The sequence below is a fragment of the Ahaetulla prasina genome, chromosome 8 (assembly GCF_028640845.1).
Source record: "Ahaetulla prasina isolate Xishuangbanna chromosome 8, ASM2864084v1, whole genome shotgun sequence".
NCBI lineage: Eukaryota > Metazoa > Chordata > Lepidosauria > Squamata > Colubridae > Ahaetulla > Ahaetulla prasina.
Window position 1 is genome coordinate 21,788,893 of NC_080546.1, and position 20,647 is coordinate 21,809,539.

Here is a 20,647-nt window from a genome sequence, read left to right on the forward strand (position 1 = left end):
AACAATCTGGAACTGAACACACTCAAAATCATAGAAATGGTGGTAGACTTTAGGAGAAAACCTTCCATACTTCCACCTCTTACAATACTAGACGACACAGTATCAACTGTAGAGACCTTCACATTTCTAGGTTCTACCATATTGCAAGATCTAAAATGGACAGCTAACATCAAAAATGTCATCAAAAAAGCACAACAAAGAATGTTGTTTCTGCACCAACTCAGAAAACTCAAACTGCCCAAGGAGCTGCTGATACAGTTCTACAGAGGAATTATTGAGTCTGTCATCTGCACCTCTATAATTGTCTGGTTTGGTTCTGCAACCGAACAAGAAAGACACAGACTTCAGAGGATAATTAGAACTGCAGAAAAAACAATTGCTACCAACCTGCCTTCCATTGAGGACCTGTATACTGCATGAATCAAAGAGGGCTGTGAAAATATTTACAGACCTCTCACATCCTGGACATAAACTGTTTCAACTCCTACCCTCAAAACGATGCTATAGAGCACTGCACACCAGAACAACTAGACACAAGAACAGTTTTTTCCCAAATGCCATCACTCTGCTAAAAAAATAATTTCCTCAACACTGTCAAACTATTTACTAAGTCTGTACTACTATTAATCTTCTCATCGTTCCCATCACTCATCTCCTTCCACTTATGACTGTAACTTTGTTGCTTCTATCCTTACAATTTATATTTATATTGATTGTTTCCTGATTGCTTATTTGTACCCTATGACTATTATTAAGTGTTATACCTTATGATTCTTGATGAATGTATCTTTTCTTTTATGTACACTGAGAACATATGCATCAGGACAAATTCTTTGTATGTCCAATCACACTTGGCCAGTAAAAAATATTCTATTCTATTCATGTTGAAATTTAAAATGCTGATCTGTAGGCATATGGATTGAATAGCTTTAGAAGCAATAGCAAAGTAAAATGTTCAAAGGTAGAATCCAGACAAACTGGGACAAAATATAAAACAAATATTTTCTACTGGGTCTATCCTAAATTCATTGAAAGGAAGTAAAGCATCACAAAATTTAAATTAAAGCATAGATAAGTGATAGTGTCTGAATTGATTATGAAAGTAATCCTCAACAGAAACATCAGTTCAATCCATTGCAGCTGAAGGAGAAGATAATTTAAAATATGACTAGACCATATTCCAATTTTTTTACACAATCCCTTGGGGTAGGTTTACAATAACCCATCTCCAAACTATCCAGATTCAAATTGTCTTAATTTGGACATATTGTGTGAGACCCTACATCCCATGTGTGATGGAAAGTTGGAAGAGGAAGAGAAGAAGAAGAAAAAAAGATGAATTCAATTATAGCAACAGTGATTGCAGCATGGAAGAAATAAAGCACAGATGTCCAACTCGATTGCATCACTGGCTGGATCATGATGTATTGTGACATTTTTTGCCTTTGAGGAGCCGGGGTGGGCGTGTCCTATGCATTTTATTTTTTTATTTTATTTTATTTTATTTGCATTTATATCCCGCCCTTCTCCAAAGACTCAGGACGGCTTACACTATGTCAGGCAATAGTCTTCATCCATTTTGTATACTATATACAAAGTCAACTTATTGCCCCCCAACAATCTGGGTCCTCATTTTACCTACCTTATAAATGATGGAAGGCTGAGTCAACCTTGGGCCTGGTGGGACTTGAACCTGCAATATTGCAAGCAGTTGCTGTTAATAACAGCCTGCATTAGCCTGTTGAGCCACCAGAGGCACATGATGTATGTGGCCCACAGGCTGCCAATTTGACAGACCTGACCTAAAGGATGAAGTTGAGAATAGATCCATCTGAGGAAACTGTATTACTGTAGTTGTTAAGAGTCAGCACTGACTAAAGATATATAAAGTAAAGGTAAAGGTTCCCTTCGCACATATGTGCTAGTTGTTCCTGACTTTTAGGGGGCGGTGCTCATCTCCATTTCAAAGCCAAAGAGCCAGTGCTGTCCAAAGATGTCTCCGTGGTCATGTGCCCAGCATAACTAAATGCCAAAGGCACATGGAACGCTGTTACCTTCCCACCAAAGGTGGTCCCTATTTTTCTACTTGCATTTTTTACGTGCTTTCGTAAAAAAATTTACGTGCTTCTGCTAGGTTGGCAGAAGCTGGGAGAAGTAATGGGAGCTCATCCCGTTAGCGGCACTAGGGATTCAAACTGCCGACCTTTTGATCAACAACCTCAGCGTCTTAGCCACTGAGCCACTGTGTCCCTAACTATCCCTAAATAAACATATGTGTGTGTGTGTGTGTGTGTGTGTGTGTGTGTGTGTGTGTATGCAGATTTTGGTATGTTCAGGTCTTTTCCCGTGTAAGATTGGAAGTATTTAGGCAATAAATATTTTTTTACACTGGAAAAGACCCGAACATACCAAAATCTGCTTCATGATCAGTGTGGGTTTGGGTCTGCTTTCTGGGTGGATGTGCGGTGGTGACATCCTGTGGACCTTGTGAGTGTGGGTCTGGTGTCATTCCTCGTGTTAGGGACTCGTTTGTCAATAAGGCGGGTTTCAAATGGCTGGTAGGCGGGAGGTGTCATCTCGTTTGTTCATGCTGTGGGCGTTTTCTATCTCAATGGCTTCTCTGATTATTCTGTTGTTAAAGTGTTCAGTTTTGGCGATAGTTCTGGTCTTTTAAAGTCAATATCATGTCCTGTGACTTTAATTGGACCAGGAAGAAGTTGGTTCCTCTTTTTGAATGAGTTCTTGTGTTCTTCAATCGTGCACTTATTCTTCTGTTGGTTTGTCCAATGTATGTGGTGGGGCAGGCGGTGCATGGGATTTCATATACTCCTTGATTTTCTAACTCAATTTTGTCTTTGGGGTTTCTTAGGATGGTGGATATTTTCTGTTTGTGCAGAATGCTGTCTTGATGTTGTGTTTGTGGAGGATCTTGCTGATTCTGTCTGTGGTGCCTTTATATATGGGAGGAGGGCTGTGCCGTTTTCTTGTTCTCTGTCTTGGATTTTAGTGGGGGTTCTTTTGGATTAGCTTGGTAATCTTATTTCTTTGGAATCCATTGGATGTTAGTACGTTAGTGAGAGTGTCTAGTTCGGGTTTTAGGTGTTGTTCATCAGCTAAGCATTTTGTTCTGGAGATGAGTGTCTTGGCTCAGTTGATCTGTGCTGGGTGGTGGTGTGAGAGTGCGTGCAGATAGCGGTTTGTGTGTGTTTTCTTCTGGTAGATGGTGTGTCCTAGGGAGCCATTGGGTTTCTGTAGACTAAGACATCCAGGAAGGAAGTTGTTATTAACTTCTGTTTCCATGGTGAACTATATTGGGGTGTAGGCTATTGAGGTGTGTGAGGAAGTTGTCAAGTTTTCTTTCCCAACCAGTATGAAGAATGCTCTACATATCTGAGCCAGAGTTTGGGTTGTGATCAGATTTTCTAGAGCTGTTCAAAGTGTTCCATGTAGAGATTGGCAATGACAGGTGAGAGGGGTGATCCCATGGGTGCTCCTTCTATTTGTTTGTATTTTTGTCCCCCCCAAGCACATCCTAGAACTGACCAACCACTGCCTATCCAACACATACTTCATCTATAATGGACAAAAATACAAACAAATAGAAGGAGCACCCATGGGATCACCCCTCTCACCTGTCATTGCCAATCTCTACATGGAACACTTTGAAACCCAAGCTCTAGAAAAATCTGATCACAACCCCAAACTCTGGCTCAGATATGTAGACGACACCTTCATAATCTGGCCACACGGGAAAGAAAAACTTGAAAACTTCCTCACACACCTCAATAGCCTACACCCCAAAATACAGTTCACCATGGAAACAGAAGTTAATAACCAACTTCCCTTCCTGGATGTCTTAGTCTACAGAAAACCCAATGGCTCCCTAGGACACATCATCTACCAGAAGAAAACACACACAAACCGCTATCTGCACGCACTCTCACACCACCACCCAGCACAGATCAACTCCGTAGCCAAGACACTCATCTCCAGAACAAAATGCTTAGCTGATGAACAACACCTAAAACCCGAACTAGACACTCTCACTAACGTACTAACATCCAATGGATTCCAAAGAAATAAGATTACCAAGCTAATCCAAAAAGAACCCCCCACTAAAATCCAAGACAGAGAACAAGAAAACGGCACAGCCCTCCTCCCATATATAAAAGGCACCACAGACAGAATCAGCAAGATCCTCCACAAACACAACATCAAGACAGCATTCTGCACAAACAGAAAAAAATCCACCATCCTAAGAAACCCCAAAGACAAAATTGAGTTAGAAAATCAAGGAGTATATGAAATCCCATGCACCGCCTGCCCCACCACATACATTGGACAAACCAACAGAAGAATAAGTGCACGCATTGAAGAACACAAGAACTCATTCAAAAAAGAGGAACCAACTTCTTCCCTGGTCCAACACTTTAAAGTCACAGGACATGATATTGACTTTAAAAAGACCAGAACTATCGCCAAAACTGAACACTTTAACAACAGAATAATCAGAGAAGCCATTGAGATAGAAAAACGCCCACACAGCATGAACAAACGAGATGACACCTCCGCCTACCAGCCATTTGAAACCCGCCTTATTGACAAACGAGTCCCTAACACGAGGAATGACACCAGACCCACACTCACAAGGTCCACACAGGATGTCACCACCGCACATCCACCCAGAAAGCAGACCCAAACCCACACTGATCATGAAGCACGACCAAGGACCAGAAGCCAGACCGCAGCTGCAACATTAGCCATTTCAAACCCTCCAATCCATTCATGCAGCAGACTGACACCCACTATGAAGATGTAGCACGACCACAAAGCCAAACAACAGCTATGCAGCTCACCAGCTCAAATCCCCTGCAGCACAGACTAGACTGAGCACAACCAAGCCCCCACCAACACAGGACACACCCCAGCCAATCAGAGCACAGAAAACCCCATCCAATCAGAGCACAGCCAAGCTCCCACCCAATCAGTTCAAACCCCACTAGCAGTTAAAAGGAAGAAACAGCTGCGATCACACATTGCTCCCAGAAGCACGGCTGAAGCCTGAAGATGATGAATGAGACTTCGAAACGTCGCCAAGACACTTCCAATTTTACACGGAGAAAACCCGAACAACCAAAGACCTATATACAAACACCGTGAAAACCTCAGAAAATATATATATATATATATATATATATATATATATATATATATATATATATATATATATATATATATATATATATATATATATATATATATATATATATATATATATATATATATATATTCAGTTTCTAAAAAATCTCCTATGAAAGATTGAAAAGAAGCCAACCAAAATTTTCATGGCTACTTCCTTACAAGAAAATGAATTGCTATTAAAAATGTTAAATATGAACATAAATAAATGAGATCAAAGCCTTCACTCAGGCAAGCAGATCCCTGCATGCTTTACAGCTGTCATTGTTTCTCAGTCCAGCCTACCTGACAAAGTTGTTATTAGAATAGAATAGAATAGAATAGAATTTTTTATTGGCCAAGTGTGATTAGACACACAAGGAATTTGTCTTGGTGCATATGCTCTCAGTGTACATAAAAGAAAAGATACCTTCATCAAGGTACAACACTTACAACATTTAATGATAGTCATAGGGTAAAAGTTTAACACTTAATCATAACAACACTTAATGATAGTCATAGGGTACAAATAAGCAATCAGGAAACAATATCAATATAAATCGTAAGGATACAAGCAACAAAGTTACAGTCATACAGTCATTTGTTTAATGACTCTACTTAATTTCTTTATCCTAAAGTGAAAACTTTTTGAGTTTCAAAATTATTAGGTGCACTGAAAAATCTGTAATAGTCTTTTCCAGAATATAGTATGTGCAATTAAAAAGAGTAGGGTTTTTGAAAACAAAAGCTTTGCTTTCCAAACCATAGTTTCAAGCAAAGCCATAGCACCCAGCAAATTTACCTTTTAACATTTCTAGACTCAGATAGGCAAGTCTGTTTCTGGCATATATTTTTTTTGTTTGTCCTTGGCATATCTTGTTACTTAATACTTACTTAGTGATTTAGTCTTTTAAATGGTACTTTCCACTGTGGATTTTCTAAATGAATTGTCACGACAAATGGACCTTTTGTGGGTACAACAGCTTAGTTATTTACTGACCTGCTATTTATTTATCTCAGGTGAGACTGCATCAGTTAAAAACACATTATTCACACTCCCTTTTAAACTTACTACTGTGGAATCACAACAGTAACCATTTTTTGCACTTTTGAATAGAATGAGTCCTGTTTATGGTAAAAAAAATGTAGACAGGTAGCTTTCAAAACACTGCAGTAAAATTGCTCCTGAGGCAAATAAAAAAATTTTTTTTTAAATCAACAATTATATTTGAGACGCTGCTAGTCATAACTACTGGTTGCAGCTCAGAAGAAATCAGGATAAACTTTTCATACAGTAGGTGGATAGTTTGAAATAGTGGTCCCTGTTTAGGAGTTTCATTGCCTGTCTTTATTAGAACAGAATGTGATAAATACTCCCTTCACCTCTAACTTACTGTAATTGAACAATTAACTGTAAAGGAAACACTGCTTAAGACAAGGTTGCTTTAAAAAAGTGCACCGACAACATAATGGTATTGATTTGTTAGACCATACACACCCAAGTTTTTTACTTTATTGTCTCTATAAACTTTTTATTCTTCCATTTATTATTAAAAATAATTTGGTCGCCATGATGTAAAAAAGATGTTGAGACTCTAGAAGGAGTGCAGAGAAGAGCAACAAAGATGATTAGGGGACTGGAGGCTAAAACATATGAAGAACAGTTGCAGGAACTGGGTATGTCTAGTCTGATGAAAAGAAGAACAAGGGGAGACAGGATAGCGGTGTTCCAATATCTCAGGGGCTGCCACAAAGAAGAGGGAGTCAAGCTATTCTCTAAAGCACCTGAAGGCAGGACAAGAAGCAATGGATGGAAAGTAATCAAGGAGAGAATCAACTTAGAACTAAGGACAAATTTCCTGACAGTTAGAATAATTAATCAGTGGAACAACTTGCCTGCAGAAGTTGTGAATGCTTCAACACTGGAAATTTTTAAGAAGATGTTGGATAACCGTTTGTCTGAATTGGTGTAGGGTTTCCTGCCTGGGCAGGGGGTCCCTTCCAACTCTGTTATTCTATTCTAAAAAAATAAAGTGAAGCATAATTCATTATAATTATGTAAATTATCTGTAGTAAAGGTCTAAAAACATCTCCACCCCCATGTAGGCTGTTCTCTTGGTTTCTTGAGCTTTTATTTTTCTGAATTTTTAATTGTTCTGAATAATCTTTTTATTATGCTGTAAGCATAATAATATGCATAGTGGCATACAAATGTAAAAGTGTGTGTGTGTGAGAGAGTATGTGTGTATGAATGATATAATTCATGAAGGGGGGTGTAGTGGCCTAGCACAGCAGCCCCAACTTTTGGGGCACCAGGAACTAGTTCCGTGGAATGAAGTTTTTCCACGGACTGGAGGGGGCATGATTTATTTATTATTATTTATTATTTATTATTTAGATTTTATACCGCCCTTCTCCCGAAGGACTCAGGGCGGTGTACAGCCAGATTAAAACAGAACAATATACAGATTAAAACCATAGTTAAAATAACATATTCTATGAATGGCCGAAAAATTAAAACCGTCAAATTTGACCCATCAATAAAATACACCAGTTAAAATTATTAAAATTTAAAAATTTAAAAATTTAAAAATTTAGAATATTAAAATTAAGCCAGTCCCGCTTGAATAAACAAGTACGTTTTCAATTCACGGCGAAAGGTCCGAAGGTCAGGTAGTTGACGCAAACCAGGGGGAAGTTCGTTCCAGAGGGTAGGTGCTCCAACAGAGAAGGCCCTTCCCCTGGGGGCCGCCAACCGACATTGCTTGGCGGATGGCACCCTGAGAAGACCCTCTCTGTGACCCTCTCTGTGTGAGCATACGGGTCGGTGGGAGGCATAAGGTAACATTATGATTTCACATGCTGCCTGCATCTCGCAGATGGGGTTTCGCTTTGCACAAAGAATATTAAAATTAAGCCAGTCCCGCTTGAATAAACAAGTATGTTTTCAATTCACAGCGAAAGGTCCGAAGGTCAGGTAGTTGACGCAAACCAGGGGAAGTTCGTTCCAGAGGGTAGGTGCTCCAACAAAGAAGGCCCTTCCCCTGGGGGCCGCCAACCGGCGGACGGCACCCTAAGATTTCACGTGCTGCCTGCATCTCGCAGATGGGGTTTCGCTTTGCACAACTCAGTTTATGGCACATGCTGCAGACTGGTGCCAGGCTACGACTGGGGGGGTTGGGGACCCCTAGCCTAGCAGTTAAAATGTAGGGCTTATTAACTGGAAGATTGGCAGTTCAAGATCCAAGCACTGGATGATGCCATGAGCTCCTAGCAATTTAGCAGTTCAAAAACATGCAAATGTAAGTAGATAAATAGGTACCACTTCAGTGGGCAAGTGTTCAGTGTGCCTTGGCATATAGTCATGCCAGTCACATGATCATGGAAGCTTCCTTGGACAATGCTGGCTCTCTTGGCTAGGAATCATCCCCTAGAGTTTATCTTTTTGTAACTCAAGAAAAACATAGTTGGGACAACTTTTCTAACATTTTCATATTTCGTGTATCAGTTAAGAGTTTTAAAGATGTATTTATTTTTCTTTCTTAATGAACTGGAGAGCTTACATTTATTATGGAATCTGTGTAGAACATCTATGCATCATTTGTAAAGCCGTTACACATTTTAATGTTCACTTACTGCCGACATATTTATAAAATAAAGTACATTGGCAACCTAATTGCAGACAGCTGTAAAACAAATAAAACGCACCATATAGTTAAGTTTAGTAGCATAAATGAAAGGAAACCTCGGAATGAAAACAAGGTTTGCCTAATAGTTGAAAAATATTGTGCTTGGTGTGAAACGATTTAAAATGTTCAGCAAGCGTTCTAGAGATGGCACACCATTATGGAAGATGTTATTTATGATGCCTTCAGACGAAGGCACTTGGTGAAAGATTCATTATTCCTTGTAATCCAAATAATTGCTCTTAGTATTTTCAAGAGCAAATATTTTGAATTCTTTAGTCAGAAAAACTGCAAATATGGCATCTGGATGACTATAACAAGTCTTGGAGAAGGAGAAAGAGAAAAAACTGTGTGGGGCTTTCCTTGAAGACTACCTAGAACAGAGGTCTTCAAACTTGGCAGCGTTAAGACACGTGACATTTTGCAACCTTTTCCCCACTTGGGGTGGGCGTGGCCTACGTGTGACACATCCGGCCCGCAGGCTGCCATTTTGACACCCCTGCTCTCTATTTTCCCACAGTATATTCTTTTTCTTTAATCTTTCTTTTGTCATTTAGTCAGTTTCCCCATGATAGAGGAGGTGGCTGATGGAATAAGAAGACCTCATCCCTGTCCTGTCGGTCTGTTAGTTCTGATTTCAGTATAGTTTTAAAATCTTAATCTGTGTAGTTTTAATATTTTAGAATTATTTTTCCACTTGTTTTAGCAGTTGCAAGCTGTCCAGATTTACCTTATAGGGAAGATGGGAGGCGTAGAAATTAAATAAATAAATTAATTAACATAAAATTCACACATGTGGCTCTTTGCCTAGTCAAACAGGTTCCCGCTTGCCAACTGTGCAATCAAAGAGAAGAGAGGCTGAGGAGAGAACAGCTGAGGTGGATTAAGCACCCAAGCCTGGGCTGCAATTCTTAACTGGTGAATAACTGATCACAGGTGCAGGCTTAACCTAACATACGGTGCTGTTTTGTTAATGGAAACCCCCTTAGCAGCAGTACAGTAGTTTTACTGTCTGGTCACGTGATTTTCATTGGGGATGGAGATTTGGCAAGTTGTAATGAGCCAATGTAAAATGATTGTAAATAGGCAAGGGTCTTAACTATATTTTTGTTTTCCCTTAAAAATATACACAGGAAGGTTTTTTTAAAAAGAATTATATATTATTGATATATTACTATATATCAGAGTATAATGTGGAGGAAGGAGAAAGACGGTCAGAAGCATTTTATTAAAAAAAGAAAACCAGGCATGGTGGTATTATGACAGGGAGAGAAGTTATTTCATCTGAAGCAAGCTTTTGCAGTACCCAGAAAACCTAACTGTTTTCAGAAGCTAAGCTCTTGGGAGGGTCTGTAGAATGACTATCCATTTCTGTGCCTGGTGAGATGTGACAATGGCTGAATGCTCATTGTTGACAGCATTTTTTTGGATGAATCACTGTCCTGGCCAAGACTTTCTCATTATCTGAGATAGAAGAGAAGAGAAGAGAAGTTTTTGTTGGCCAAGTGTGATTGTACACACAAGGAATTTGTCTTGGTGCATATGCTCTCAGTGTACATAATAGATACCTTCATCAAGGTACAACATTTACAACACTTAATGATAGTCATAGGGTACAAATAGGGAATAAAAAATCAAAAGTTGTATTGATTGCAGACGATAGGCCGTAGACAACCCAAGTGATAGGTAAGTCAATCAAGGGCCAAAGCCATAATAAATCACAAAGAACAGGTCATAAGAGTGAAAGGAGTCAGGACCATTAGAAGATAAGTTGTGAAAGTTTTTTTAAGTATTTCAAAGATGCCAGTCAAAAGATTCTTACCATTCATCTAAAGTATCTTTAGATCCCTGTCATTGTTTTAAATATACTTCAACTGTCCTCATTTGTTCATCATATAAGTAAGAGTTGAGAGTGGTCTTGTAATTAGCTTGACCAACTTTCTGCTCAAGACAGGAATTTGTTAGCTGATAGATAACTATTAACCCTCAGTAGCAAACCTCCAGTGGAAATGACCCCTTCCTTGAAAAGTAACCTTTTCCATTGTTGAACATGTTTTACCACTAGGAAATTTTTCCTGATGTTCAATAAAAAATGTATTGTCTCTTAATTTAAATCAGGAGTGTTAAACACAAGGCCCGGGGGCTGGATCCAGTGCTTAGATCTGGCCCACGGGGCTGCCCTGGAAACAGCAAAGGAACGGCCCGCAGAGCCTCTGCCAATGAAAATGGAGCTCTGGAGTGCCATGGGCAGCACTCCCAAGCTCCAGTTTTGCTGGCAGAGGGTTGCAGGAGGCCATCGCAGCCGAAACAGAACTCGGAAGCCCAGAACTCCCAAGCTCCATTTTCGCTGGAAGAACACTCGGGCCTCCACAGGCGCTCCCAACACAAGTAATATCGAGCTGCCCATGCCCACACTGCCCACGCACATCCCAGCCCCCAAAGGTCAATCACAACCCTGATGTGGCCCTCAATGAAATCGAGTTTGACACACCTGATTTAAATGCAGTACTCCTTACAATGCTTGGAGAAATCTGACTGTTATGCCTTTTCTTGTATGCACCAGTTCTTTAGATCAGTGTTTCTCAACTTTCGCAGCTTCAAAATTTGTGGACTTCAACTCTTGGAATTCCCCAGTCAGCCATACTGGGTGGGAAATTCTGGGAGTTGAAATCTACACAATCTTTAGTTGCCATTGTGGAGGAACACTGCTTTAGATACTTGGAAACAGCTATCCCATCTTCAGTTTTCTCTTCTCCAGATTAGACATACCTTCATATCAGTTTTTCTTTCCTGGTCATTGATTATGTTGGCCGCTGTCCTTTGAATATGTTCTAGTTCATCAATATCCTTTCTAAAATCTGATGTTCAGACCTATATGTACTATTCACTGTTTCCATCAGCCTCCAAGATTTGTCTCTTGTACACAGTGTTCTCCAAAAGAAGCTAAAATAATGTTAATTTACAGTAATTTCCATCAGGCAAAAGCAGTGCTGCTGGTTTACTACGGATAAAATAAACCAAGTACTTAGAGCACAGGAAACCTGATGTCGCTTCAATAATTTCTTTATAGGATTGATGAGATCCTCTGTTTAGATAAATGTAGGATATCTGATTCCAGTTCTTTCTTTCTCCTTGTAGTGTAGAAAAGTGCAGAAGCAATAACAAAAGCCACTTCTACTTCTTTATGCTTGGATTCTTTATGTCTGAACCTTGTGACCTAGAGCTTCTGTTAAATTGCCTTGTTTTATAGATAAGCATTTGGCTCATATTTTAATTCAAATTTCTGAGATTTATTGCTCCAAAATCTGCCTATAAATGTTTACGCACATCCATGCAAACAAGGCTTTGTAGATTGAAAAACAAATGAAAAGATCTGCCATATGTTTGTTTTCCTTCTGTCTAGCGCTAAGTATTATGAACTAGTTAGTTGACACAGCACTTTTGTGTATGGCTTTAGTGTTCTTATTAACAACCACCTCTTTTCTGACTTGGTTGGCTGTCTGCCAAAAGAGCAAAAAGATTCCACTGAATTCCTGTTAGAATATTAGGAAGCCAGGGGCAAAACCAAACATAACAGCTGCTCTGAATTTCTGAAAAGCAGAAATATTTGTACAGTTTGGGAGTGAGTTTGGCAGATTATGTTGGGTGAAAGATCATTGTTGTTTCTTGTAGTCATTAAGATTTGCAGTAGGAAACATTTTCTGCCATTATAACAAGATTCCACATTAAGCCTATGGATTTAGGCTCTCTTCTCCTGATCCTGCTTCCCTATCTTGTCAATAAAATTACACATCCTTTTTCCTTACATTGAAATTAATAGCCTGTTGTGCTATCGTGAAAAGAATCCTCACAAATACAACAAAACCAGAAAACTGGGGACAATATTAAAACAAACCATCATAATCGGTGCAGCACATCACACAGAAAAACTTTAACACAATAAGGGTTCTGTTATTAAATTAATCATCTGGAAAATTATTCATACAAGCTTATAACTGTCTCCTGAATGTAAGGATGGATGAATATCAGTGGAACTCTCTGGAGAAATTGCCTTAACAAAGTAAATTCAGAATATGTTTCTCTAGTAGCTATTCTTCTCTAGACTTTGGATGGTGTCTAACATATGCCTTTGTTTCTTTGTTTTTTGCAAGAGCTATTTTAGTTTAGTAGCCAAATCTGAATTACATAAGAGTCTGGTTTATAGATTATTTGCTACAGTCAGTGACCTGTCTATACTAAATTACAGATTAGTTATTGTTGCTCTGGGAAGTCACTTTCTAAAGAGTGCTTTTAATCTTATATAGTAGGTCTTAAAAAGTGCCTAACCTTGATTAGTTTGGGTTCCTAAATATCTGTGGTGATTGTGTGTGAGAGATACTTATGTACAAGACAGAGGTGGGTTTCAGCAGGTTCTGACCAGTTCTGGAGAACCGGTAGCGGAAATTTTGAGTAGTTCGGAGAACCAGTAGTAAAAATTCTGACTGGCCCCGCCCACATCTATTCTCTGCCTCCCAAGTCCCAGCTGATCGGGAGGAAATTGGGATTTTGCAGTAACCTTCCCCTGAATTGGGGTGAGAATGGAGACTTTATGGTATCCTTCTCCTGCCCACCAAGTCACGCCCACAGAACTGGTAGTAAAAAAATTTGAAGCCCACCACTGGTACAAAATAGATTAAATTTACTTGTTCTATAAGTTTCAGAAAAGTAAGAAAATATTCACTTCTTTTAAAAAGGCATGTACATGGCTGACCTTTTTATTCTTCATTATTATTATTATTTTAATATTTTTTTATTTCACCTTGCCAGATGTCTGAAACTTCTGCCTAGAACATTTGTAAAAAGTCAGTCTTCTGTCCATGAATAACAATGTTAGTCACAATCCCAGTTTTGTGCTTATTTGCTGAAAATTGAGCTTTAGTTTTAAAAGGCTCTGTTCCACTGACCCAAAAAGCTAACATCTATTGATGTTAAATTCTTCTTTGTAGGTTGGAATTTAAAATGCCCTAATGCAAAAATTAATTCATTGCGGGTTATTGTGTGTGAAAGAGGTTTTCTAAAAGAAGTACTATATAAAAAACATTCTGAAAGAGCCAAAATAACTGAAGTTACTTATTCTAATAAGAAACCTGCTTGTCTTAATATGTAAGCCACCTACTTTTCTGTTTAAGACAACATATAAGTTCGTTAAGTAAATACATTTTTAATATATAAAACAAGATTTTCAAATTTGTAACTGTTAATATATTTTGCTCTCCACTGGACTAAAGAGCTAGGAAAAAATCCATATACGAATTGATGAGAGATATTGCAAAAATTCTTACGCTCAAATATTTAGAAAGGTAAAATCAAATATTTTGAAAGCAAAACCTTTCACTCCCCAATTAGGAGTTAGTTTTATAACTAGTTGTTTGAAGAAAGCTAAAATGAATATGTTAATGCAGGTAGACCTCCATTGGGAGCCACAACTCAGTCGTTAAGCAAAGTAGTCACTAAGTGAAGCAGAGGTTGGGCTTACAATTTTCCTTTGCTTTACAGATCTGCAAAGGTCATAAAGGCAAGGATTGGTTGTAAAGTTACATTTTTATCCCTGTGGTAACTGCAAATAGTCACTAAACAAGGCAGTTGCTAAATGTGGACTATCTTGAAGATGTTTGTATCTGAAGAGTATTTATATATGCAGTCAACCATTGCCTTAAATCTAGAAAGTTTGTTATCATGTTCACCTGCATTATGTTTAATGCTGCTGCATAGTTTCTACTATAATTTAGTAGCTCACAGTGCAGTTCCTGGTTGTAAAAGTTCCAGAACATCTTCTTGCAGAGTGTTTTTTCCAGTGAGACTATCAGGGCAACCTGGTCTAGCCAATTATAGGATGGACCATACTGCTTCTGCTTCCTGGTTCGAATCCCAGAAGAGTATAGCTAGTTGATAAGAGCTAAATAGCTTGATCTATACTAGTCTCCTTTATTTCTTTATCGGTAAACATAGATTCAATGCCTTCTCTCAAAGCTAGCCACAGGCTTTGAAATGCAAACTTGGAATCTTTGCAGCTTCTCCTTTATAGCGACTGATCAGGTAGTCTATTGGAATGAAGAACTATTTACAATTTTTTAAAAAAAATATTTATACATTTTTGTTTAACATACGTAAGTATCTGAGTCAATTTAATTATACATAGTAATAGTAATAATAATATTTACTTAGAATAGAATTTAGAATAGAATTTTATTGGCCAAGTGTGATTGGACACACAAGGAATTTGTCTCAGTGTACATAAAAGAAAAGATACGTTCATCAAGGTACAACATTTACAACACAATTGATGGTCAATATATCAATATAAATCATAAGGATTGCCAGCAACAAGTTATAGTAATACAGTCATAAGTGGAAAGAGATTGGTGATGGGAACTATGAAACGATTAATAGTAGTGCAGATTCAGTAAATAGTCTGACAGTGTTGAGGGAATTATTTGTTTAGCAGAGTGATGGCCTTCGGGAAAAAACTGTTCTTGTGTCTAGTTGTTCTGGTGTGCAGTGCTCTATAGTTTGAGGGTAGGAGTTGAAACAGTTTATGTCCAGGATGCGAGGGATCTGCAAATATTTTCACGGCCCTCTTCTTGATTCGTGCAGTATACAGGTCCTCAATGGAAGGCAGGTTGGTAGCAATTATTTTTTCTGCAGTTCTAATTATCCTCTGAAGTCTGTGTTTTTCTTGTTGGGTTGCAGAACCGAACCAGACAGTTATAGAGGTGCAAATGACAGACTCAATAATTCCTCTGTAGAACTGAATCAGCAGTTTGAGCTTACTGAGTTGGCGCAGAAAGAACATTCTTTGCTGTCCTTTTTTAATGATGTTTTTGACGTTAACTGTCCATTTTAGATCTTGCGATATGATAGAACCCAGAAATTTGAAGGTTTCTACTGTTGATACTGTGTTGTCTAGTATTGTGAGAGGTGGAAATATGGAAGGGTTTCTCCTAAAGTCTACCACCATTTCTACGGTTTTGAGTGTGTTCAGTTCCAGATTGTTTTTGTTGCACCATAAGGCTAGTCGTTCGATCTCTCGTCTATATGCGGATTCGTCATTGTCTCGAATGAGACCAATCACTGTTGTGTCATCTGCGAACTTCAGTAGCTTAACAGATGGATCATTGGAGATGCAGTCATTGGTATACAGAGAGAAGTGGGGAGAGCACGCAGCCTTGGGGGCCCCCTGTGCTAATTGTACAGGTATTTGATGTGATCTTGCTTAGCTTCACCTGCTGCTTCCTGTTTGTTAGGAAGCTTGTGATCCACTTACAAGTCTGTTCCGGTACCTGTAGCTGGTTTAGCTTAGTTAGAAGAATGTCTGGAATGATGGTATTGAATGCTGAACTAAAGTCTACAAAAAGGACCCTTGCATAGGTCTTTGGAGACTCAAGATGCTGTAGGATGTAGTGCAGAGCCATATTAACAGCATCATCTGTTGATCTGTTTGCTCGGTATGCAAATTGCAAGGGGTCTAATAGCAGATCCGTGATGGTTTTCAAGTAGGAAAGCACTAGCCTTTCAAAGATTTTCATGACTACAGATGTTAGAGCAACTGGTCTGTAGTCATTCAGTTCCGTGATGGTGGGCTTCTTCGGCACTGGGATGATGGTAAATATCAAGGATGCCAGATGTGGGGAGGGATCTTTTAATAGAAATATTTCTCAAATACAGATAGATAAGTTATAATGATGGATAGTAAATTTTATATAATCAATAGTAAAGAAAATTAAAATTTAAAATAAATGTTCATGTTGCTATGAATTAGAAAAAGTTACAATATTTCAACAGCGAGTACATCTAACATTTGAATGTATGAGTCCTTCATAACCTAAATCTTGACATCTTCCAGAATCCTGGACTGCCGACTCAAAATTCTTAGTCTTATTTGCACTGTTGTTTTCTTTTCCTGTGCAGCAAACTTCCTAGACAGCAGGCCCTTGAGGAATTCTGGGAAAGGAAACATCGATACTAGGAAAGAAGATGGGGGAAGCACAGCAGCTGCTCCTACCCAGAAGAAGCTGTGGTGTCACTGTCATCACTACTGTCCTGAAAATTCAAAAAACAACACTTGCAGGTTGGTGGGGAAATCTTCACACAAATGTGCAATTTACGTAATTTGCTGCATCTATGATTTAAATTGGTATTTATTTATTTTGTCACAACATCATACAAAAAGATTATATAGTATATAAACATATAAACATATATAGTAAGGAGAAAAGAAAAACAATAGGACAGGAACGGTAGGCACGTTTGTGCGCTTATGCACGCCCCTTATGGTCCTCTTAGGAATGGGGTGAGGTCAATAGTAGAAAGTTTTTGGTTAAAGCTTTTAGGATTATGGGACGAGACCACAGAGTCAGGTAGTGTATTCCAAGCATTAACAACTCTGTTACTGAAGTCATATTTTCTGCAATCACGATTGGAGCGGTTAACATTAAGTTTAAATCTATTGTTTGCTCTGTATTGTTGCAATTGAAGCTGAAGTAGTCTTCGACAGGAAAGAGATTGGTGATGGGAACTATGAGAAGATTAATAGTAGTGCAGATTCAGTAAATAGTCTGACAGTGTTGATGGAATTATTTGTTTAGCAGAGTGATGGCCTTCGGGAAAAAACTGTTCTTGTGTCTAGTTGTTCTGGTGTGCAGTGCTCTATAGCGTCGTTTTGAGGGTAGGAGTTGAAACAGTTTATGTCCAGGATGTGAGGGATCTGTAAATATTTTCACGGCCCTCTTCTTGATTCGTGCAGTATACAGGTCCTCAATGGAAGGCAGGTTGGTAGCAATTATTTTTTCTGCAGTTCTAATTATCCTCTGAAGTCTGTGTTTTTCTTGTTGGGTTGCAGAACCGAACCAGACAGTTATAGAGGTGCAAATGACAGACTCAATAATTCCTCTGTAGAACTGGATCAGCAGCTCCTTGGGCAGTTTGAGCTTACTGAGTTGGCGCAGAAAGAACATTCTTTGTTGTCCTTTTTTAATGATGTTTTTGATGTTAGCTGTCCATTTGAGATCTTGCGATATGATAGAACCCAGAAATTTGAAGGTTTCTACTGTTGATACTGTGTTGTCAAGTATTGTGAGAGGTGGAAGTATGGAAGGGTTTCTCCTAAAGTCTACCACCATTTCTACGGTTTTGAGTGTGTTCAGTTCCAGATTGTTTTGGTTGCACCATAAGGCTAGTCGTTCGACCTCTCATCTATATGCGGATTCGTCATTGTCTTGAATGAGACCAATCACTGTTGTGTCATCTGCGAACTTCAGTAGCTTAACAGATGGATCATTGGAGATGCAGTCATTGGTATACAGAGAGAAGTGGGGAGAGCACACAGCCTTGGGGGGCCCCTGTGCTAATTGTACAGGTATTTGATGTGATCTTGCTTAGCTTCACCTGCTGCTTCCTGTTTGTTAGGAAGCTTGTGATCCACTTACAAGTCTGTTCCGGTACCTGTAGCTGGTTTAGCTTAGTTAGAAGAATGTCTGGAATGATGGTATTGAATGCTGAACTAAAGTCTACAAAAAGGACCCTTGCATAGGTCTTTGGAGACTCAAGATGCTGTAGGATGTAGTGCAGAGCCATATTAACAGCATCATCTGTTGATCTGTTTGCTCAGTATGCAAATTGCAAGGGGTCTAACAGCGGATCCGTGATGGTTTTCAAGTAGGAAAGCACTAGCCTTTCAAAGGTTTTCATGACTACAGATGTTAGAGCAACTGGTCTGTAGTCATTCAGTTCCTTGATGGTGGGCTTCTTCGGCACTGGGATGATGATAAATATCAAGGATGCCAGATGTGGGGAGGGATCTTTTAATAGAAATATTTCTCAAATACAGATAGATAAGTTATAATGATGGATAGTAAATTTTATATAATCAATAGTAAAGAAAATTAAAATTTAAAATAAATGTTCATGTTGCTATGAATTAGAAAAAGTTACAATATTTCAACAGCGAGTACATCTAACATTTGAATGTATGAGTCCTTCATAACCTAAATCTTGATATCTTCCAGAACCCTGGACTGCTGACTCAAAATTCTTAGTCTTATTTGCACTGTTGTTTTCTTTTCCTGTGCAGCAAACTTCCTAGACAGCAGGCCCTTGAGGAATTCTGGGAAAGGAAACATCGATACTAGGAAAGAAGATGGGGGAAGCACAGCAGCTGCTCCTACCCAGAAGAAGCTGTGGTGTCACTGTCATCACTACTGTCCTGAAAATTCAAAAAACAACACTTGCAGGTTGGTGGGGAAATCTTCACACAAATGTGCAATTTACGTAATTTGCTGCATCTATGATTTAAATTGGTATTTATTTATTTGTCACACAGTATATATAAGCATAAGCATGAAATAATTATACAATATATAAGCATATACAGTATATGAGTATGAGTATGTAATAACTATATTAATTGGATATAACGAAAGGAAACAATAGACAGGAACGGTAGGCACGTTTGTGCTCTTATGCACGCCCCTTACATACCTCTTAGGAATGGGGTGAGGTCAATGGTAGATAGTTTTGGGTTAAAGCTTTGGGGATTTTGGGAAGAGACCACAGAGTCAGGTAGTGTATTCCAAGCATTAACAACTCTGTTACTGAAGTCATATTTTCTGCAATCACGATTGGACCGGTTAACATTAAGCTTAAATCTATTGTGTGCTCGTGTATTGTTGCAATTGAAGCTGAAGTAGTCTTCGACAGGAAGGACATTGTAATTGATGATTCTATGAGTTAAACTCAGGTCATGTCGAAGACTGCGTAGTTCTAAACTTTCTATACCCAGGATTTCAAGTCTGGTGGCATAAGGTATTTTGTTGTATTCAGAGGAGTGGAGAACTCTTCTTGTAAATCATGTCCATTTGACTCAAATGCTTTTAAAAGATTAAACCAAATCATGAGAAATGCATCTGTAAATGATTATTAATTTTGCTACCCAAATAAATTCTGAGATTTTAGGAACAGTAAATAACAGTTGCTAGGAATCATCTGGTAAGGAAAATTTTGTCTAACTGTTGTTTAACTTATGTTCCTGCTTAACGTATCTGATGGTGGCCTTTGTGCAGGTTCTTTTTTTCTCCTTCTAAGTTCATTTTCCTATTTTGGTATCCTTTCTGGATAATGCTTTTTACATTTCTGAAAATACAGAAATATTATAGTCTTGGCAGAAAAAGGAAAACAAATATCTTTCCATATGGGGTTGATTCTGTTAACCTTTTTAACTTTATATTTGGTATTTGGAGTTAATACTGATTAAGACACGACAAAGTATTAAGTATATTTGTTCTGTGCCAACATATTTTCCTACAAGTCTTAAGCCCAGAGAAACCCAAGTCATACACAGAGTTCACACTGATTTAAGAGACTGGCTCTTGATAGAATAAGAAGGCAAAATGTACAGTACAAGTACATTTTAGACGCATGTTGTTAACGTTTTTCATTTAGTAAAGATGATGGTTTGAACGCCTTTCAAGTTGTCCTTCTTTTCTTAACAATACACTTGCTGTCTTGGGTTACTTAAAAAAACCAACACCCAATTCTTTGGGTTAAAAAAAAGTCTATTGTTAGAATTACCGTAAATCAAGGAACAAATTTCATAGTTTGCAAATATAGTTTACTCAATATTCTATAGAGGCAGAATTTAAAACACTTGTAATATTTGACACTTCTTTTACATAATATATGTTTGTACATGTAAACACTCAGTTCTTTCAAAAGACATTAGGATGTCTGTATTGTTGAATGTGACAATG

General features: G+C 38.4%; 1 protein-coding gene across 1 annotated transcript in view; it reads left to right on the forward strand.

The window, feature by feature from the left end:
- The window catches only part of BMPR1B (bone morphogenetic protein receptor type 1B), a 238,225-nt gene that overhangs the window by 179,219 nt on the left and 38,359 nt on the right, over positions 1–20,647 (forward strand). The window contains exon 4 of the mRNA XM_058193223.1: positions 16,812–16,971. Coding sequence (XP_058049206.1) covers positions 16,812–16,971 — 160 coding nt within the window. The remainder of the gene's footprint in view (positions 1–16,811; positions 16,972–20,647) is intronic.